Source organism: Dunckerocampus dactyliophorus, chromosome 7, assembly GCF_027744805.1.
Source record: "Dunckerocampus dactyliophorus isolate RoL2022-P2 chromosome 7, RoL_Ddac_1.1, whole genome shotgun sequence".
Classification (NCBI taxonomy): Eukaryota; Metazoa; Chordata; class Actinopteri; order Syngnathiformes; family Syngnathidae; genus Dunckerocampus; species Dunckerocampus dactyliophorus.
Genome location: NC_072825.1, coordinates 26,515,449 through 26,538,118, shown reverse-complemented (window position 1 = coordinate 26,538,118; position 22,670 = coordinate 26,515,449). Strand labels below are relative to the sequence as shown.

At 42.8% G+C, this 22,670-nt stretch overlaps 2 protein-coding genes across 6 annotated transcripts in view; one reads left to right on the top strand and one right to left on the bottom strand.

Moving 5' to 3' along the window:
- The window catches only part of LOC129184603 (cingulin), a 37,694-nt gene extending 24,082 nt beyond the window's left edge, over positions 1 to 13,612 (top strand). Inside the window, exons 10-20 of one of the 2 annotated variants that reach the window (XM_054780642.1) lie at positions 2,376 to 2,496; positions 2,577 to 2,789; positions 4,977 to 5,198; positions 5,263 to 5,511; positions 5,854 to 6,024; positions 6,104 to 6,265; positions 7,572 to 7,745; positions 7,847 to 7,965; positions 9,711 to 9,819; positions 11,737 to 11,900; positions 12,330 to 13,612. In XM_054780642.1, the coding sequence (XP_054636617.1) occupies positions 2,376 to 2,496; positions 2,577 to 2,789; positions 4,977 to 5,198; positions 5,263 to 5,511; positions 5,854 to 6,024; positions 6,104 to 6,265; positions 7,572 to 7,745; positions 7,847 to 7,965; positions 9,711 to 9,819; positions 11,737 to 11,900; positions 12,330 to 12,459 (1,834 nt within the window). In that variant the 3' untranslated portion in view covers positions 12,460 to 13,612. The remainder of the gene's footprint in view (positions 1 to 2,375; positions 2,497 to 2,576; positions 2,790 to 4,976; positions 5,199 to 5,262; positions 5,512 to 5,853; positions 6,025 to 6,103; positions 6,266 to 7,571; positions 7,746 to 7,846; positions 7,966 to 9,710; positions 9,820 to 11,736; positions 11,901 to 12,329) is intronic. The other variant, XM_054780641.1, reaches the window with a different exon arrangement.
- Positions 11,111 to 22,670, bottom strand: part of c7h1orf43 (chromosome 7 C1orf43 homolog) — a 40,239-nt gene continuing 28,679 nt past the window's right edge. For 2 of the 4 annotated variants that reach the window (XR_008571912.1, XR_008571914.1), the window contains exons 8-9: positions 18,864 to 19,022; positions 11,111 to 12,452 (exon numbers count right to left, since the gene is read on the bottom strand). The gene's annotated coding sequence lies outside the window, so the exon portion shown is untranslated. The remainder of the gene's footprint in view (positions 12,453 to 18,863; positions 19,023 to 22,670) is intronic. The other 2 variants (XR_008571913.1, XR_008571915.1) reach the window with 1 other exon arrangement.

Here is a 22,670-nt window from a genome sequence, read left to right as displayed (position 1 = left end):
CCACTGGGGAGCATTTTGACTACCTCAGATACCTCAGCCACGGTGATGGAACTGTCCACGTTCGTGTCCTCAGTCTCTGCTTCCTCTATGGAAGGTATGTCAGTGGGATTGAGAAGGGCCTCAAAGTATTCCTTCGACCGCCCAACTATATCCTCAGTCGAGGTCAGCAGGCCCCATCCCCACTGTAAACAGTGTGGACCGGGCACTGCTTCCCCTTTCTGAGGCGCCGGACGGTTTGCCAGAACCTCTTCGAGGCCGACCGAAAGTCGTGTTCCATGGCCTCACCGAACTCCTCCCACACCTGAGTTTTTGCCTCGACCACCGCCGAAGTCGCGTGCCGCTTGGCCTGCCGGTACCCGTCAGCTGCTTCAGGAGTCCCACAAGCCATCCATGCTCAATAGGACTCCTTCTTCAGCTTGACGGCAGCCCTGACCTCTGGTGTCCACCATCGGGTTCGGGGCTTGCCGCCACGACTGGCACCGACCACCTTGCGGCCGCAGCTCCGATCGGCTGCCTCAGCAATGGAGGCACGGAATAGAGCCCATTTGGACTCGATATCCTCGTCCTCCCCCGGGATGCAGGAGAAGCTCTGCCGGAGGTGAGAGCTGAAGACTCGACGAACAGGAGACTCTGCCAAACGTTCCCAGCACACCCTCACTACACGTTTGGGTCTCCCGGGTCTGTCCGGCATCCTCCCCCGCCATCTAATCCAACTCATCACCAGGTGGTGATCAGTTGACAGCTCAGCCCCTTTCTTTACCCGTGTGTCCAAAACATGCGGACGCAGGTCTGATGATATGACTACAAAGTCGATCATAGACCTGCGGCCTAGGGTGTCTTGGTGCCATGTGCACTTATGGACATCCTTATGTTGGAACATGGTGTTTGTGATGGACAAACTGTGGTTTGCACAGAAGTCCAACAATATTGCACCGCACGGGTTCAGATCGGGGAGGCCGTTCCTCCCAATCACGCCCCTCCAGGTCACACTGTCATTGCCCACATGGGCGTTGAAGTCTCCCAGTAAAACGACAGAGTCACCAGTTGGGGTGCTCTCCAGCACCCCTCTGATGGACTTCAGGAAGGCTGGGTACTCTGAACTGCCGTTTGGCGCATACGCACAAACGATAGTCAGGACCCTTTCCCCAACCCGAAGGCGTAGGGAAATGACCCTCTCGTTCACCGGGGATGACTCCAACACAGAGGCACCGAGCCGGGGGGCTATTAATAAGCCCACACCAGCTCGCTGCCTCTCCCCTGCAGCAACTCCAGAGTAGAACAAGGTCCAGCCCCTCTCGAGGAGTTTGGATCCAGAACCCAAACTGTGGGTCGAGGTGAGTCCGACTATATCTAGTCGGAATGTCTCAACCTCTCTCACAAGTTCGGGCTCCTTCCCCGACAGAGAAGTGACGTTCTATGTCCCAAGAACCAGATTTGGCCGCCGAAGACCAGGTCGCCTAGGTGCCCGCCCTCAACCGCCACCCAAAACGCAATGCACCGGACCCTTATGCTTGCCCCCGCAGGTGGTGGGTCTACGGGGAGGAGATCCCGTGTGGCTTCTTCGGGCTGAGCCCGGCCGGGTCCCACGGGTGAAAGCCCGACCACCAGACGCTCGCCTGCGAGCCCCTCCCCCAGGCCTGGCTCCAGGGTGAGGCCCCGGTATCCCACTTCCGGGCGAGGTGCTGTCTCTCCTCGTGTGTTTGTTCATACGGGTCTTCTGAATCACTCTTGGTCTGGCCCGTCACCCAGGACCTGACCCTACCAGGGGCATATAGCCCCAGACAACATAGCTCCTAGGATCACTTGGGCACACAAACCCCTCCACCACGGTAAGGTGTTGATTCACGGAGGGGACCAATAAATGTGCTTTACAATTTGAGACAAGTGTATTTGATTATATGAGTTAAGGTTTGTAGCTTCTTATACAAGACTCCTCTTAAATTAATTATATCGTCATATCGTGATACATCCCAAAAATATTGTGATACATGCTAAGGTCCATATTGTCCAGCCCTATTTCTTAAGTAATTGGAATGCCCCACAGGCCAATAAAAACACAGCAAGGACCCCAAATAGCCCCCGGCTGCACTTTGGACACCCCTGCTGTAGAATCAAGGTCCTCCACTTATTCATAGTTTGAGACTGGTCTAGAGTTATGGGCCACTCCTCCTGTAGGGTGAAGTTGCTAAAAGCTTCATAATGTGTATTCCAAATGTTCTTTTGAAACAACAACAAAGACAAATCACCTCCAGGGCCTCCAATGTTTCGTCATTGTCTAATTCAAGCCGACAGCCGTGAATCAAACATGTCAGCATTTATAAAGTGATGGTTAAATTGTGTGAAAGTGCGTAAAGTGTTTTCTCTTTTCCTTCAAGACTCCTCCAAGCCCGACTGGAAAAAGAAGAGAGTGAGGAGGAACAGAAGGCGCTCCAGGACAAATTGAACACAATGAAACAACAGATACCGGAACAGAGCCACAAACAAGCTCTCAACCAGGTGCAGGAGACTCACAGGTTCACAGAGAGTTAATCTGAAGTGAGCAATCTAAGCAGTGTGGTGGTCATTTACCCGTGCAGGAGCTTGAACGGAGCAATGCTGATCTGCGCAAGGCAAAGTCAGAAGTGGAGAAGCAGAGGACAGAGTTTGACAAAAAGGTCATGGAGATCATCTTGGTAAAAAAGGCTCACCAGGAACAAGAGGCAGAGCTGAAATATGAGATCGACCGGCTCAAGAACCAGCTGCAGAGGGCCAAAGATGACTTTGCCAAGGCCCAGGAGAAAAGCAAACGGGTTAGTAAAATGAAACATAAATGACTGGCATCTGACATATGTTGAATAGGGGTATCAAATTAGTGCATTAATTACAATGAATTAATTACAGTCATAATTACAGTTTTTTGGGGTTTTTTTTAAATCACATTAATTTTTTAAAATATTTTTTATGCAAATCAATTTTTGTGCTTGTCATTGTCATTGTCACTTGTCACTGTCATTGTGTTTGGACTTTTTAGCATCAGCTGATGCTCCCAGTGTAGTTGAGAGGGCAAGGTGAGGAGCGGTGAGTAACAGAAAGGAGATGTGATAATGGAGGAGCATGTCAGAGTTGCCAGTCTAATAAATGGGAAATTTACATTTCAAAAACATTGATAAAGTTAGAGTGATATTGTCTCTTTGCTTACCACCGAAGCGATCAAGTTTAGCTTACCACACCGATGCAAAACACCCAGTCGCGAGTGCAGTCACAGCTGCCGTTAGCAGCGAAGAATAAAGGGGACCTGCTTGTATTATACAAATTTTCGGGCCTTTGTTCTGGACTCCTATAGAGCAGCTACACACGATAACCCGCACATAAACCTTTGTAGCTCTTCCAGACTCTCTACCTCTTCCTGTAGTGTTTCTTGCCTCCCGCCCAAACGCTCTGTGTAATTTACTCAACCCCCGGCCCTTTTCCAGGTACGCCTCCCGCCGAGCCCAGTTCACTGTGGCTGGGAATCAGCAACCACAACCACTTCTGCCTATGCTTGCCTCTTTAGGCACACCCGAACATACATTTCCTGGGAGCCATACGTGTTAACAGTGAACAGAGCAGAGCGAAGCAGAGTGGGGTGAGGGCAGGCCTACAGTGTTAGCCTGGGCATGCCCATATAAGGAAGTCCGGGTTGCATTGACATCAATGGAACTCGGTGTTAAAAAAAACTCAGTGTGCAGGGCCGTGCAAAACTGCTTTCAGGTCTCACTTCCAAATGCGCAAACCTCATTATCTGATGTCTTGGCATCCTTTAACACAAGAATACAATATTGTAACAACATTTATAGGTCAGAAAAGAGGAAAAACATAATAGGTCCCCTTTAACATTTTACAGAGCCACGCTGCATCCAATGACCCATCATGCCAGCCACTGTGCAGGACTACAGTGACGACAAAAAATCTGCAAGATGTACAGCAGCGAAAAGAAGAACACAATTAAGATTTTGATGGAGGGTTTGCACAGCCGGGTTGCTATAACTGCAGATCACTGGGCCTCAGCTGGTTCAGTGTTTAATCGTGTATCGCTCAGAAAACTTCTTACTCTTTGTTGACGTGCTAAATTCAGTGCTTTATATGACCTGATATTTAATTTAATTTAATTTAAATTTCTTTATTATTTGGTGACCTAGTGGTCAAAACTAAAGGTTGCAGGGAGTACTTGGGGGTAGTCACAAATACAGTGGACTTTAAATGGCTAGTACTGCATCTGTTAAAGTCTGTTAAACAATAAATAACTTTGTAAAACCATTTTTTGTGATATATCAATATTTTGATCTGTCACAGTAATGTAATTAATTTAAATAAAAATACCTCAAGGTGAGGGATTTTCTCAGCAATTTTTAGGTGAGTTTAAAAACAGATTACTTATGATCTGTAATTAATTGATGTAATTAATTTATCTGCCCTTTTTTGAATCTCTTGACAGCAAAAATAAAAAATATGCACAAATGGGGGAAAAACATGACAGGAAACCATCGTAGTTTGAAAACGCCTTTGATATCGCCCATTCTCCTTATGTCTCTGGCCAAAGTCACAAGTAAATGTGCAAGCAATGGCTCGTTTTACGTTTGATTTTGGCTATGTTGACAACCACTTATGTCAATAACTGCTTATGTCAGTGTCAGTCAGCCAGTTCGAGGGGCGTCAAGATTAGCAGGTTCCACTGCATTATTATCATTATTAAATTAAAACTTATTACGTAGTGAGTCTGACACACTGCACTGGAGTTGATCGATGTTCTGACATTTTAGTCTGTTGTCCACCAAATAAAATGAATATGCAAAGTTTTATTTCACAATGTGCCTAACTATTTCATTGCAATCTACTAGTTCTTTTTTTGATCTTTTGATTTTAGAATATTTTTTCAAAAATGGGTCTTGAAAAAGAGAGCTTGTCTTATGTTTGGGTCAGTCATTTCTAGATTCTTTCCTTGTTTGCATGTCCTGCAGCTCCCAGATCCAGCCAGCATCTCAGAATTGGAGCAGAAGCTGAGCGAGGCACAAAATGAATCTAGCCAGCTTAAAGAAAAACTGTCATTGACTGAAGAGGAGCTGGAGGCCAGCAAAGCCCGTTTGAGCAGAGCTCAGGTGGACCTCAAATCCTTTGAAGACGCTCAGAAGGAACAGACAGAGTCCAACACACGTCTCAAGGACAAACTGTCACGGTTGGAGGTAAGATTTCTTACTAACACATAAACCTCAGTTCAGTAGAAATGTCATGTTATGATGTCTTTAGGCTCAGCTGCAGACCAATGCTGCTGAGAGCTCAGAGGCCGAGCTTGCCCTTCACGCCGAGGTGAGAAGCCTGAGATCTGAGCTGGACGAGACGAAGAGAAAAACCTCGCGCTTGAGTCAGGAGCACCGTGAGCTCAGCCAGCGTGCGGAGGATGCAGAGAAAGACAAGGAGGCGCTCAAACAGAGTCTCAGCCAGATGGAAGATATCAAACGACAGCAGGAGAGAGCTCTGGAGAAAATCAACAAGGAGGTACAAAGGAGGGTCACTAGTACAGTGTTTCCCAACCTGAGCCAAGGCACATAGTTTACACTGGAACAATCTCACAGCATACCACCAAATGGCAACAGTTGGATACACAGGTTCATTGTGTGCCATCTAGTGGAAGAGCATGTAATTGTTCTACCCGTCACTATACGAAGCTGGCACAGATAAATGAACAGATACATTATTCGTACAAGATCATCATTTTCCCATGGCGCAACAGTGCTGCGGCACAGTGGTTGGGAATCACTGCACGCGTAAACACAAAGTGCCAAAATAATCTGGCTCTCTTTCTTTTCTTTTTTTACCACCCTCTTGTCTTGCTTTCAGTTTGAGTCTCTGACCGTGTCGTCAAGCGGGGAGGTGCAGTCTCTCAGGCTTCAACTGGAGGAGCAGAGAGAACGCGCACGCAAGGAAATCCAAGAGGTACAACGTCACGGAAGCGACGCTCAAAGCGAACTGGACAGAAGTCACACAAATCTGAGGCGACTGGAGGAGGAGGTGGATACCAAACACAGCTTGATGAAGACTGAGTTTGGCGTGACCGTGCCTCTGTATGACATATGTGACTCTTGAACAGCTGTCACGGCAGAAGAAGGAACTCCTGCTCACGTGTGAGGAGAGAGACAACCACCAGCTGGATAAAGAGATGCTCACCAACAGACTGCGCCACCTGGAGGGAGAGATGGAGGCTGGCAAGAACAACCTCAATGAGAAGATCAGGGAGATTCGTATCCTAGAGGTATTATAATTATAATCATGTGCATTTGCTGCTTGTCTTTGTGTTTTGGGGAAAAAGCCATGTTGAGGGGGAATGGACCATGCAAGTGGAATAATAAACCACGTGAGGGGAGGGAAATAAACATTGCTTGCGGAGTAAGCCATATGGGGGCCTAAAGCTAGCTTTTTCAGAAAACAACAACAAAAAGTACTCATTTGAATACAGACTTACCATTGGTCGGAGCCCCAAGTTTGTTTTCCAGAGAGAAGAACATCACATATTTTTTTACGTGTGGGTGCCAGCCAGTGTGCTCGCATGAATTAACTTGACGATGAATAAATACAAACATGAGCACTCACTACACACATAATAACGTCATCAAAGCTCACCCTTATTGATTCAAACTTGGCACCTGCATTTGGGAACAACGATGAGGTGAAAGACGAACGGGGAAAAAAAAAAACCTGTCTGTGGCAGAAATTTTCACTTTTTCTTGGAGCGAACAGCTATGGTGCATTCAAGGACCGCTGGGAATAAACCGTCGGCGAAACAATGAAACAAAATGACAAAAACATGTAAAAACAACAGTATATTATTTTTGTAATGAAATAATAGCATTTATTTCAAAAATGTATATGTATTTAATAGAGCTGTTAAAAATAGCACGTTAACAGGGGTAACTAAATCATTTCATTAATGATGTTAAAATTTCTAGCATAATTAACGCATGGGCATCATATCAAGTCACACCTCTGTTATGAAGGCACAATTGTGTCCCCCAGAGTCACACAAAACCTACTGCTCTTTTTAAACTTTATTCTGACCTGAACACATGAACAGCAGTGCAATTCCAACTCCATGTATGTATCTCCAACTCACAAACAAGTCTCCAGTCTGCGCATCTTCATAACGACACTTTCTCATTGTCATGAAACGACATTTAAACTATTTTTAAAAAAGTGTTTTTAATCATTGCTCCTGAAAGTTTTCAAAGGCCCGTTTCTGCCTCGCCCACGGACCAGTACCGGGTCGCGGCCCAGTGGGTGATGACCCCTGCTTTAAGACATTCCATGAAGCTAGTTGACCGCCGATTTGTTGATATTTCAAAATAATTTTCCCCTTGGGTAATAATGTAAATTAATTGAATTTATTAAAATGATCATTATCAACGTATTGTTGACATTTTGTACTGAACAGCCAGGACAGAGATGTATGGACCACTTTTGTCGGTATGTTGCAGACCAGGGGACCAAATCCATTGTTGCTTTGTGTGAGAAATTCATATTTCAAGAATAACACAGCTAAAATGTGTCCTTCTGTCTTTCAGGACAAGTTGAAGCGTTTGGAGTTGGAGCTGGAGGAGGAGAGGAGCAGCGCAGAGATGCTGACAGAGCGCGTGTCCCGAAGCAGAGACCAAATTGATCAGCTGCGCTCAGACATCATGCAGGAGCGATCCTCTAAACAGGACCTCGAGTTAGACAAGAACGCGATGGAGAGACATGTATGTTCACCTCCTTGTTAAACAATGCATCATTTAATGATGGCTTAGCACATAAGACTTGTTCAACTCAACTTTTATTGAGCGCGGCTGTGTCGCTGCAGCTCAAAGAGCTGCGGGGTCGTCTAGCAGACATGGAGGGCCAGTCTCGCTCCTCAGCTGGAGTCTCTCAGCTGGAGAGCAAAATCCAGGAGCTTGAGGAGCATCTCCGGAGTGAGGAGAGGTAATCTGTTTTGAGATGCTGGTCAGCCTCCACTTTGTTCTCATTTTTCCCACAGGAAATAATAGAAATCTGTTCCAGGGTCAGTCTGTGGCCAGCATTAAATATTTTTTAACTGTGCAAGCAATATTTTAAATAACATTTTTCACTGTCACACAAGTGTAAAAAGAAGTTAACCACTATCCGTACACTATCAGTTTCACAGTCTTTCAACATACTCTTAACCTTAAAGGAAAACTGCACTTTTTTTGGAATTTTGCCCATCATCCACAATCCTTATGTAAGACATGAAAACACGTGTCTGTTGTTTCTGTTGTTCTAAAGATATAAAAACAGGTAAAACAAACAAAGACACAGGTAATAAATGCATGTAATGGGACACACCTAGAAAGCCCGCTATTAAAACACCTCCAACAAGGTTTTATGGTTTTATATACATGCTGTAACCATGTAGCAACCGGTACATTCATGATGTAATATGTAATACTTACAGTATTTTGCCGTATTTTGGTCATTTTAAGCATTTCCGTAATTTCTTTCCTGGGCGCATTGATTTCACATAGCAACATAGAAACAAACGCTACACCTAGCATTAACATTTCCAAACTCAAAAACAAAAACACAGCAGCAGTAGCAGCAGCTCCAAAATGTAGTGTTAACTTTCGGTAGTAGCCTGAGGTTTTGTGAGTGCAGCGCTCTGAGTGAGTGTGTGGAGAAGCTAGTCCCTGGCCAGCTATTAGCTAGCTGGTGTGGTGTGGCGAGGTGTCAATACGCCAGTGAAGTAGTTCTTTGGCATAACAATGTTAATGATAATAATAACAATGTAGCTGTAGCTTGGTTAATATGCAGGTCACGTCATATGTAAATGGAGCCTTGTTGGCACTTCTTGGATTTTTTTTTCTGTCTTTATAGACAGAATAGGTGTTTCCCATTACGTGCATTCTTCTTCTTTATATATGTAGAATGCACAGAAAAGAGAAAGGCTTATCATGATTTCTGGACTATAGACCGCATTGGTATTTAAGCCGCGCCCACTAAATTTAAAGAGAAAAACAGATTTGTCCATAGATAAGCCGCACCAGTCTTATGTTTCCACATTGTGACATGGGATATTTAGTACACAGAAAGATGTTACACACAAAGATTAAACATAAACGGTAGCCCACCAGAAAAGATGCGGTGTCATTGCTGTCTCGATCCTTCTCTTTAAAAGACCAGATGTCTTGTTGAATGAGCTTGCGATGGAACATGGACCCTGGCCCATCAAGGTGCACTGTGGTCGGGCACACTCTCCATGTAGCCGATGTGCTGCCCCAGAGGTCAGGGGAACCAGGGTCGAGAGCGGGAGGAGCCACCTGGCATGTCCCAGCAAGGTGCACTGTGGTTGGACACACTCTACGAGCGCCCCGGTGTGCCACCCCGGAGGTTGGTGGAACCAGGATATAGAGCGTGTAGAGCCACCTGGCATGGCCCAGTAACGTGCACCATGGTCAGACACACTTTTCGAGCAGCCCGGGTGTACCGCCATATTGTCAGGCCAGAATAATGGAAGCAGGTGTCAGACATTTACTCAACATTACTGAGGATATAACTACATCTACTGGTCACATTTGGTATGACAGTTTACTGCACATACCACCTGAAACCTCTCCATGCGTTCCCCGTGTGGGGGGGGAGCCAACTGCAAAATAGTGTGTCCTAATGCTTTTATATAGCATATGGTCATCTATGTCTGTTTATGTGTACAGAGAGAAGAATTCTGTTCTGGCATCCCAACGGCGTCTGGAGAGGAAGCTGAAAGAGTTGAACATGATGCTGGACGAGGAGAGACAAACACACACGGAACAAAAAGACCAGGTTGACATATTTAATTGCAGTGGAACTCGTTTGTGTTAACAACCCATCTGAATCGTCGTGGCTTGCTCCTCCCCCTCCCATCCCTCCGGCGGAGCGTGACACCCACCTCCAAAAATGTTTCTAAACTCACGTCAACATTGATAAGGACTGCAGAGCTGTGATTGGTTGGCGTTCCCTCCCGCAAAAGATCCAAAAAGTCCACCAAAACAAAAGTAACAACAGCTTAAATTGAGGAGCATCTCAGTAAATAAATATGCAATACGCAAATATGAGCAGTTACAAGTATGAGCAGTTTTGGAAACAAAAAGTAACAGATCCACATTAATTAGTTCCATCTCCAATGACGATCTGGGTGTCGCCATTTTTCACTACTACTACTACTACTACTAGTACAACCGCTACTACTACACAGAAAGCTAAACAGCTAGTCAGCGAGAGTTGTGGTTGCTCACTCTCTGGGAAAACTCTAAGGGTTTTAACAGGATCAAGATGCCGTCGGAGCGGCTGGCGTAGGGACTACTAATTCAGCCTTCATTCTGAGGCACAGCACAGTACACAGCACACTTTCGCGAAAGCATTCTCCTCCAATTTTGGATCAACTTTTGCAATAAAAGTGACTTATAAATAGAACATAGATTTGTTCGAGGGCAATAACAGTCGCCGCCTCTCTTTAATTGCCATGATTCACTTGCAACAAGGAAGCTAAATAAACGATGAGAGTTGTGCTTGCTTACTGAGTTGACTCTCCAGGAAACCGCATCTCCAGTGTTTTGGCAGACAAATGCACGTTACAGACTAAACCCCAACGAAAGGCTATAATGACGATGCAAAAGCATCATCCAGGCTTACGTCTACCAACTAATCAAGTTCTTGTCCACAGTGTTGTTCTTATTACTAAGGGCAACAGGGAAGGAACTTGCCTTACCTTCAAAGCGTTGGCGTAGAACCAAAGGTCCTTTCTTCTGTTTGCGGTCGACTTCTCAGCGTTTTTTTTTTAACAAAATTCAGCCACACCCATTTGTACAAATGGAGGAAAATTATGTCCGCAAGCTACTGGGGGTTTAGAAATTCTTTATCAACCATTCTCCTTAAATCTCTGGCCAATAGTGATAGAAATTCTGTGTCTTTTTAGAGAGTCGTTTTTTTTGGCTCAGCTCAGCAAAAAGAGCCGGCTCCTCAGATTTTTTTGTTGTCTTAAATTAATTTATTACCAAATTATGTGTATTGTGTAAAATGAATTACTAATGTAAACAATACATGATATCAGATGTTTATTATTTAAATCCTCAATAAACAGCTACAAAAAAATAACCTAAAATAGAAAAACAAAGACCCCTCTCATTAGACAAGGTCAAATCTCTGCATGCAAATTTCTAACTATTTACAATCAAACACAACATCAGCAAAATACCTCACAACAAAACATATATTAAAAAGTACTAAACAAAAAAAACATCATCCAGGTAACAGTTGTCTTTATTAAAGACTGGCATTCAAAAAAACTAATTTTTCTCGTGTTCTTCGTTAAGTATATGTCACTCCAACCTCAGTCTCCCTCCCTTGTGTTTGTGTGCTGCTTTGTCCCTCTGCTCAGTGTGGACAGAGGGACGCCGCCACACATCTTGACCAATGACATTCGCCTTTAACAGAAAAAAAGACAAGAAAAATACAAACTGGCTCCCAATGAGGCGAGCCGGCTCTTGTCGTTCATTTCAAAGAGGCGATTCGTTCGCAACCAACACAGCACTACTGCCCAAAGTGACAAGTAAATGTGCAAGCAATGACTAGTTTCACTTAAGTCAACAAGAGTCAGCCAAGCCAAGGGATGTCAATTTAAAACGGGCTCCGCTGTATTTAAGTATCAAGAAAGCCGGTGAGTGCCCATCAGCTGTCCCTTTTCCCACATTGTCTTTCCAGCTTTCTCTAAAAGTGAAAGCTCTGAAGAGGCAGGTGGACGAAGGCGAGACAGAGCTGGAGAGGGTCGACACGCTGAGGAGGAAGGCTCAGAGAGACATGGAGGAGCAGATGGAGCTCAAAGAGGCCTTGCAGTCGCGCGTCACCGCTTTGGAAACAGAGCTCAAGTAAGCTGCAGCATTTTCACAACAACTTTTCCACAAAAAAACTTGATAATGATGGGTGTGTTTAATAGCGCAATACACAACAACTCTTTGCTTCACATGGAAAAAAACTGCATGTGAGTGACGCCATTACCCGGGAATTTCGATGCAGACACTCCTCACACACCTGGAAGAGATTCTCAGTGTGTCCGAGGTATTTCACAGTGTGACGTGTGTACAATGTATCATCATAAATGCAGTTTTATTACACCCGAGGAACCCCTAAGGGCCATTCAAGGCCAGGCATGCTCACGTGTATCGCTTGGCTTGCCCACCAGAGGGAGCTGTGTGAGCTCCCTAATGAGAGTGGAAGCTGACAAAATCAGCTCTAAATATTGAAAAAGAAAAAAAAACAGAACAAATTGTAGTAATGGTGATGGTTGGGTGTTGCAGGAGGAAAGCCACAATGCGGCCCGTCTTGGATTCATCTGCTCTCAGCTCGGATGACGATGACAGCATTTACGACCCGTCCTCCATCACCTCCATCCTCACTGAGGGCAACCTCCAGACCAGCTCCTGTTGAAGTGTAGCTCACCTTTAGACGAATAGTACAGATGATGCACTACAGACCAAGGAAGGGAGTATTATAAAGGTTAGTAGGGTAAGCATTCTCACATGAGGAGTGAATTGAAGGAAGCTGAACTTCCTCTTTGGTCAAGGGAACTTCCTTCTGGGAGCGTTTGTACACAATTAGACTGACAAATGAACATTGAGCTCTATTGCTGCTCCACTTGGTACCTCTTATTAGTTTCTTTTATAGTTTCCCTCCATTTTTAAGACTAAATAAGTGCACTATTTCTATGCATTCCTTTTATATACAGCCACAGAACACATAGAATTATGATGCCTTCTGATTGATCACGAAAATGTAAATGTTTGTAAGATAAGATATGCCTTTATTAGTCCCACAAGGGGAAATTCCAGTTTGTATTTAACATTCCTAGTCTAATTTTGTATCCACTTTGAACAATCACAACTGACGTACATTTGCTGCACTGTGTTGTTTGTTTATGTCTTAAAGTAAAATCATAGTCCCTAATGGGTTTTCTTCAGTTATCACCATAATGCAATTGCTAACCGGGTACATTTCTGACTGGGTTTTTTTGTATTGCATATGCATGTAGTAAAAGAAAGACTTAACTCACAAGAAAGGCATTTCTTGGCATTTTTTCATCATGCTGTCATTGTGTGTATTTTTGGACCTTTTTTCACTTCTCTCATTCATAATTGCGGTAACTTGAAGGAGTTGCGCTGACGTGCCCTCTCTCACTCCTTCAGCAGAGATGTGTCAGCTTTTTAGGAAGTGATCACTCTGCTCACAAATCACTCACACTGAGAAACTTTTTAAAAGCGTGACCCGGAAATATTCAGGATTTCTGGAATTATCCCAAAGCTGATGTTTAAATATTAATGAACTTAAAGAGTACTTAGGCTCCTACGAAGGTCAAAGTCAGTTGAGACTCGCCTCCCGCCAACACACAATAATCACTCCTCACAAGTCACTGTATCAATAGGCAGTGGTTATCGTATTTTTTTTTTCAGTTTATTGCATTTGATACGATGTACTTGCATTATTATGCTATATAAATCATGAAAAAATGCTCTCAAAAATGTCCATAAAAACAGTTAACAATAATTTGTAGGACAATTATCTACCAGCAAAATTAGTTTTCGTGACAGGCGTTTTATGTCATGTAAATAATGGAAAAAATGGGCTCAGAAGTTGGCTGTATGATTCAGGCAACTTCTGTGTCAAGCCAATGCGGCTCACACAGGCACACTAGACGTACATATCATCTAGTGGTTCAAATGTGAATTACGCCTCTCATGACAATAATTAATGAAAAAATGGTCTCAAAAGTGATGTTGATGTTAAATTATCGATAGATAGATAAATTATCTACCAGCAAAATGTGTTATCGTAACAGGCCTACATGTACCACTGTTGGAAAACGGACACCATTTTTATGCTCCACTGATGACGTTTTTCCTCAAGCATTTTGCACTTTGTTCGGCCGTCCTTGAACAAAAAACATGTACGCTGTGACTCTCGTTCCATCTGTTAATGGATCATCTTGCATGTGGTGAGTACCCATACATTTTATACCTGAAGTGTGTTTCATAAGTGTGTGAGATGTATTGAAGAGAGAAGCGGAGGGTTCCTGAGCTGAATTGAATCTCATAACACTTTTATATCACTTTTATTGCAAATGCTCATCCGAAATTGGAGAATGTCAAGCTCGGAGGGTTGGAGGGGGAGTGAGCCAGCCATGTGTGCGGAAAGTACAGATTTTTTTATTGCATCCCAATTACATGTAGATTTTCACCATTTGCTGGTGGTCCCACACAGTAGCCCCCATGAAAAGAATGTTAAAGTTGACAGGCCTTGAATTGCCTTTATCACACATAGTCGAAGGTGAGTAGTTTTGTTTTATTGTACAGTGGACAGCTAGTTAAGTATGTAAAAATGTTGCCTGTACCATGAATAAAGCTGATATTATATCAACAGATTGTTTCCTATGGGAAAAATGTCAATGTCTAAGGTTCCACTGTATCTGGCGATAGTAACGGTGTCATTACAGGTCATGATTGTTGTTCCCGTCTGAGGCTGCAGGCGGAGCTATCTTGCGTCAGCTGGTGTTGACAGGTATGCGCATTTATTGTGACTTCATCACTAAAAGCTGTGAGCAAACAAGGCAGATCGAAGCCCTTTCTCAAGTCACAAACATTGTTTCCAGCTCGCAAGCATTTCATGAGTCACACCGAACACACGCTGATGTTTTGTCACACACAGCAGGGAAGCCGCAGCCCCACCATAAATGTTGAGTGTTTTTTTTTCTTTTTAAAGTGTGACATCACTGCAAAATGTCAGCAGCCTCAAACTAAAAAAGATGAAAATCCTCTATTTATGTATCTTGTACTAGCAGCTGTTGGTTTGTTCTCTTATCTCCTGCTGCAGGCTTGCTTTTGCTCATTTATGATGAGGGACGCACATTCCGGAAAAGGCTACAAAAACAGGTCCCTAGGTGTGTGATGTGGCCTTTTAGGGAGACGTGCATGTTTACATCATTCGAAGGCAGGTCCTTTTTGTTGTTGTACACACACTTTCCTCATACTGATAAGTCAACAGAATCACTCATCTACCTACCTTTCTGCACTAGCCAAAAATGGGAATCAATTAATTGACTGCCAAAACAAGCGTTTCATTTTCCTACAATCTAAATGGACATGAAAGGCAGCACCCTGCAGGGAGATTGTGTCGCTCTTCTGGGTTTTTATGCATTCACATCCTATTTGGCACTCTTTTAAAGCAGGGGTGTCCAAAGTGCGGCCCTGGGTCTAATGTGATGAGGAAAAATGTCATTTTAATGGCACAGAGTTGAAATATTAAAGAACAAAATATTTTTCTAAAGTCGTGATATTACGAGAAACAAATAAAACACAAAGTTGTTTTTGGAAAATTAGGCTAGTGAAAGTTACAATACTACGGGAATAACGTCAAAATATTATAATCATAATATCAGAAGAAAATTTATAAAGATTATTTAAGAAGAAATTTGGAATACAAAACACACAAAATGCAGTTTTAAATAAAACTTTTTATTATTAAGGGAGAAAAAAAATCCAAAGCTACATGGCCCTATGTGGAAAAGTGATTGCCCCCCGTTAAAACATAACTTAACTGAGATTAATTGAGATCTATCAGTGTGGAAAAGGTCAGAAAGCCATTTTTAAAGCTTTTTGTACACCCTGGACTGGTCGCCAGCCAATGGCAGGGCACATATAGACAAACAAGCATTCACACTCACATTCATACCTATGGACAATTTAGAGTCACCAATTAACCTAACATGCATGTTTTTGGAATGTGGGAGTACGCGGAGAAAACCCACGCACGGGGAGAACATGCAAACTCCACACAGAGATGCCCAGCGCAGATTCAAACCCAGATCTTCCCGGCCACAGTGAGAGCCATTATCCACAAATGGCGAAAACACGGAACAGTGGTGAACCTTCCCAGGAGTGACCGGCCAACCAAAATGACCCCAAGAGCACAACGAGGACTCATCCAAGAAGTCACAAAAGAGCCCACAACAACATCCAAAGAACTGCAGGCCTCACTTGCCTCAGTTAAGGTCAGTGTTCATGACTCCACCATAAGAAAGACACTGGGCAAAAACGGCCTGAATGGCAGAGTTCCAAGACCAAAACCACTGCTGAACAAAAAGAACATTAAGGCTTGTCTCAATTTTGCCAGAAAAAATTTTTAGGATCCCCAAGACTTTGAAAATACTCTGTGGTCGGACAAGACAAAAGTTGAACTTTTTGGAAGGTGTGTGTCCCGTAAAAGTAACGCTGTATTTCAGAAAAACAAAACTTCATACCATCAGTAAAATATGGTGGTGGTAGCGTGATGGTCTGGGGCTGTTTTGCTGCTTCAGGACCTGGAAGACTTGCTATGATAAATGGAACCATGAATTCTGCTGTCTACCAAAAAATCCTGAAGGAGAAGTTTCGGCCATCTGTTGGTGACCTCAAGCTGAAAGCAACTTGGGTTCTGCAGCAGGACAATGATCCAAAACACACCAGCAAGTCCACCTCTGAATGGCTGAAGAAAAACAAAATGAAGACTTTGGAGTGGCCTAGTCCAAGTCCTGACCTGAATCCTATTGAGATGCTGTGGCATGACCTTAAAAAGGCGCTTCATGCTGGAAAACCCTCCAATGTGGCTGAATGACAACAATTCTGCAAAGATGAGTTGGCCAAAATTCCTCCACAGCGCTGTAAGAGACTCATTGCAAGTTATCACAAACGCTTGATTGCAGTTGTTGCTGCTAAGGGTGGCCCAACCACTTATTAGTTTTAGGGGGCAATCACTTTTTCACACAGGGCCATGTAGGTTTGGAGTTTATTTTCTCCCTTAATAATGAAAAGTTTCATTTAAAAACTTCATTTTGTGTTCAGTTGTGTTATCATTGACTAATATTTACATTTGTTTCATGATCTGAAACATTTAAGTGTGACAACATGCAAAAAAAAAAGGAATCAGGTAGAGGGCACACACTGTTTCACACCACTGTACTGTAGATAACCTCTGAGCATTACACAATATTAAAGTGGTAAAGTTGCATCCTTGAATTTAAAAAAAAAATGGCTGGAAAAAGTGTGGACACCCCTGTTTTAAAACTTCCTGTGGTGCTATTGTGCGACATAACGACAAAAATTTGCCAAAGGGAAAGCCACTTCAGGGTTTTTGTCACTGTGATACTATGCCGCCCATACAGCAAAGCTGTGTCATACCTGTTTTGCTGGTATAGTATAAATTATGAGTGAAAATTCTTTCTGTGGGCGGCATCCAGTTTCCGTATACCATTCCAGTTTTTTTTCCCAGACAATGTGGACTATTGTGCCAAACGTGTAGTACTAGTACTGTGTTTTGGAACTTGCTATGATACTGTTTGTTGCTGAGAGGTGTGTAAACATGTTGGGATAGCCTGCACATTCTAATGAGAGTCGATACTAAAAAGACAATAATGCTCATTTTGGATTAACACTGTCAGAATGTAATATTGTACTTCACTACACTATATTATAATTATACTTCTACTATCATACTTATCATAAAATCTTTAGAAACTGTACACGCTATGTTTTAACTAACATTCTTAACTGTGTAAAAGTGTAAAAATATGTTAACTGCTGTACAATGGGGACATTCTTTTAGCATTGCTAGCTGTCACGCAAGTGTAAAAAGAAGTTAAGCTCTGTACGGCATCACAACACTTCAAAAGGATAACCCTGTGATGACGAGTGATAGATGTACAGGGGGGATGACTGCATGTGCCTGGTGGGTGAGTCCCTAAACATTTTACTTGGAAAATTACATTCTACTTTTTTTTTGGGACCTGGAAGCGTATTTTTAAACAATACTTAATTTTTTTTATAACATATGTTTTCAAATGATTGAAATAATTGGTTAGTTTATTTGTAATACAGTGGAACCTTGGTTAGTGTCATTAACTCATTCACGACTAAAGACTTAGTTATGATTTTATAATCCTGAACGCCTAATCCCAACAACGTACTTATACGTCTTTTTCTTCTTCTTTTTTTTGTGTGCGAGAGCCACAAAGAGGCGATGATGCAATTCTCCACTGATGCATTAGCATTTCAGAGCACTTTTCAGCCATAAAAATGGCCACCAGGTGGCAGAAGTGCATCTGATAAGCGCTTGGCAGGGATCAGGTGACAGGAAGCGCATTGTAGGGACATTTTAACACATGCACACGCGTGCACAGACGTGCACGCACATACACATAGTTCAGTTCCAAATGTGAAAACTGTAAATAGTTCATGGTGATGTATTTGTAAATAAATTTAGTTAAAGTTATTACATTTACATTTATACATTACATTACAGTTATTATATACAAAGTTATTTTGATGTAAAACAACCCCTTTTTTGTGTTTATGTTGATTAGTTGTTGGTATTTCAGCGGTCACAAAAGCAAAAAAAATAAAATTGTGTAATTTGTGTAAAAATTTGTGCTAACACAAAACACGTTTTCATAGTTTTACAATTGTGGCATAATTGCGTTAGTGAGAAAAGAACTACAGCGTCAACTGCTGATGACGATGCAGACGAGCGACGGCGCTGACTTCTGGTCTCCGTTTCCATGTGGAGGCATGCTAATAGGATGCTAACAAGGACCTTTTGTGATAAAAATACATTAAGAAGACAGTTGCACCCACGGCGTGTATTAATAGCGCAACAAGATGTGCGCCATATTGTACGCTAACTGGAAAATGCACACAAACCCGGGCTAAATTTTGCCGTACATTTTCGACGTTAACCGGAAAACATGCTAACCAAGATTCCACTGTAATGTACAAATCTATTTTTTTTAAAAAAAGGAGCCAACTTACGTAAAGGAGTGCTCATCCCAACCTGAGTCTGAAAAAGATGTGGTCTCATATTGAGGGTTGGACATGTACTGTATATCGGCAAACCGACAAGTGGCACCAAAGGACTTCAGTAAAGCTTTTCTTGTTGTCACTCACACAGACCAGCGATACAGGCACCTGCTGGAAAAGAAAAAAAAAAAGTGTCTCAAAGTTTGTTGGCTAGCTAGCAAACAACAGAGGAGGAGATATGATGCTCATTTTAGCAGTCATCAAACAGCAGCTGAGAAATGTGATATTCTTTTTGCCGATATCGGCACAGGTCTTCCCTCAAACTAATGTTGTGTAATGAACACATGATGATGCTTCTACTGATGCTTCTTGTGATGCATCTCACAAAGAAACACTGTTTGTACAAACATAAGACACGTACTGCAATACAAGTTATACCATATTGACCAATTACCTACCTAATAATATAATATCTGCAGTATATTAAAAATAAAGCAATATCATAAAAAATCATTCTACAAAATAAAAACAAACAAATCTGAGGCCATGGTACTCGGTCAGAAAAGGGTGGATTGCTCCCTCCGGGTTGGGAATGAGGTCCTGCCCCAGGTGGAGGAGTTCAAGTATCTCGGGGTCTTGTTCACGAGTGAGGGAAGGTTGAAGCGTGAGGTCGATAGGCGGATCGGCGCAGCGTCTGCAGTAATGCAGTCGTTGTACCGGACCGTCGTGGTGAAGAGAGAGCTGAGCCGGAAGGCAAAGCTCTCAATTTACAGGTAGATCTACTGTATGTTCCCACCCTCACCTATGGTCATGAGCTTTGGGTCGTGACCGAAAGAACGAGAGGATACAAGCGGCTGATATGAGTTTCCTCCGTAGGGTGGCTAAACTCACCCTAAGAGATAGGGTGAGGAGCTCGGTCATGCGGGAGGAGCTCAGAGTAGTTGCCCCCCGCAACCGGGACCCTGATAGGCGGAGAATGGATGGATGGATGGATGGAACAATAAAAAACAAATAATGCATTTATAAAAAGATATAAAAAAAGTGTAAAATGGAGTTCATCAAGTAAACGTGGAAGCTAGTACGAATGTGGACAACTGCTTATGTCGACTTAAGTCAATTGAAATGTGAGGGGTGTCGATTTAAACGGTTTCCATGTCCAGTCGTCCCTCGTTTATAGCGGTTAATTGGTTCCAGACCCGACCGTGACAAATGAACTTCCCAATGTAGGATTCAATGTTAATAAATGGAATATTTTCGTAGTTAAGAGCATAGCAAACCTGTTCATGACTTTGTAAATGCGGTTTTTAACATTATAAGAGCCCTGTAGGCATGAAATAACACGTCTAGTCACCTTTGCACTCTTATTATTCGTTGCTGACATCACATTGTGCATCTCTTATGCTGCACAGACTGGAGACGGACACGAGTGAGCTCGCAAGCTAACAAGCGAACCAGTTAGCCCTGAATTTATTTCTTCTAAACTAAAGCCAAAAACGTACCACTTCCACACGGAATGGGAAGGGAACTTTTTTTCCCCACTGTATCCTGTCGGACATGCCGTGGCTGACTTCATGACTCCATGCAGTTTTAATGTAATGTAATGTCTCAATGTTTTGTGACTTTACTGTTGCCTAGTGACCAGAATACTACATATCACCTGTATTTCAGTGTTTTGGCTAATAATAGATCATAGTCTACCACCAAACAGCCATCATTAACACATTCAATACCAAAGACGTAGTGATACGTTTTTATCATCCCGAATGCCCGATCCCAACAACATATTTATACATCGTGTACGTTTTTTGGCGTGAGAGGCAAAAAGAGGTGATGACGCAACTCTGCACTTAATGCATGTCACTTTCAGTGCAATTTTAAGCCATAAAAACGGCCACAAGGTGGCAGAAGTGCATTTCATTAGAGCTTGGCAGAGATCACAGATGGAAAAATCACAGAAAGAAGCAGGTCATGCATTATAGGGAAATTTTGATGCACATTCAGTGAAAGTTGAGTGAAAAATGTAAATAGTTATTTTTATGTAAAAAAAAACCCAACATTTTTTGTATTGTTTATGTTGGTATAGTTGCTTAGATATCTGAGCTGTCACAAAAGCAAAAAAAAAGAAATAAGTGTCAAAGTAAAAATGATGCTTGAAATGTATCTTTTCACAAAAAGCTCTTTTTCTCCCTTTTATAGTCGGGAACTGATATTTTCCTGAAACGTACCTATGTTCTACTGCCGGTTACCAAACAACAGAAAAAGGTAGAAAGAAACTTTATTTTTCTGATGAAAGACGAGAGTCTAACCTTTCTTTTGGTAGGTTCCATGTTTATATAGAACACAATATTCTGTGTGCCTTGAAAGATCAGTCAAAATGGTCTAAAACAGTGGTCCCCAACCTTGGCTGACCCGCGGACCGGCTTGTGTTCCTACAAATCTCTCACGGACCGGGGGTGGGGTGGGGGGGTCGTACATTATAGCGATCTAATTTATCTTATTTATGATGTATTGTGTAAAACTAAGACATGAATAACATATTAAAACAAATTAAAAGCACAAAGTGACCCTGGTGAAAGCCGACCCGCAATCCACCAGTTCAAGTTCCAGCCAAGGTTTTCCAGAGAGATTATTACATGGCTGTTTGACGTGTGTGGTAAAAGGCAGTGTGCTAGCATGAATTAACTTGAGACAAATGTGCACATTAGCACTCAATAAGTCATCAAAACTTACCTTTATGCATTCCCACATAGTATCAGCATTTGACACCAAATATGAGGTGAAAGAAAAATGGTAAAAATACAGTAGTAGTCTATCTGTGTGGCATGAGATAAAGTTAGCACACGCACAATGGACATGCGTCAAGTGAGACGGATGTAACAGAGAGAATCCGGCCACTTTTCAAAATAAAACTTAAAAAAAATGAAATAATGGAAATTATTTTTTATTTCTGTGCGGCCCGGTACCGGGCTGTGGCCCGGGGGTTGGGGACCGCTGATCTAAAATGGGCGGTACTGAAAGGTCGCCCTTTGAAAAATGGCTGGGATTGAATGAGGTAATTAACTTCTGGAAAAACACGATATAGCGAGGGAGTGATAACTGAACCGCAGCATTGTGAGGGACGCCTGTTTTCAGGTCGATGCAGTCTACTTCCATCTGAAACACTGCTGAAGCCCACGAATGGCGACAGTGGTATGTACCGCTTTCCCTGGTATGTTTGCTTTTGTTTGTTTGTTTGTGTGTTTGATTGCTTGTGTCATGAAAAGTGAGCGCAGACACGTGAGGACAGGCGGGATTCTTGTGAGTCACTCCGACGTGAAGCATTTTCTTCTGTCTGGCATGACATCATTTTTGGGTAATTGTCTCAAGTCTGCTGTCAGGGTTCTCATCCACATAGCTTCCATATGACACACCCACTCGGTGAGCTCATGTTATCTTTTTTATGAATGTATATTCCTTTTATTCCTCTTTGTGTACACAGTCAGCAAGGTGTTGCTGCAGCTGTTTCATGCTGCCTCATCCCCTGCTTTGTTGACTCCTCCGCGGCCTTTAATGCCATTAAGATCTTTATTCTGCTGGAAGTCCGTGCCAATCTGGATCACTTGGAATCAGATAGACTGCAACAGAAGGAAGCTGGTCTGGCAACGCACACATACACACGCATAGATTCAACTCAGCTGACACGTTGATGTTTTTTTTAGATTGTTTATTCAGTTGTGTTTTAACTCGTCTAATCTAGACTTGAGCTTTTAAAATTGGAGTTATCACCCAAAACCTGCATGTGTTACATCTTAAGTGTGCGTGTCTGTGGTCATTGTGTCG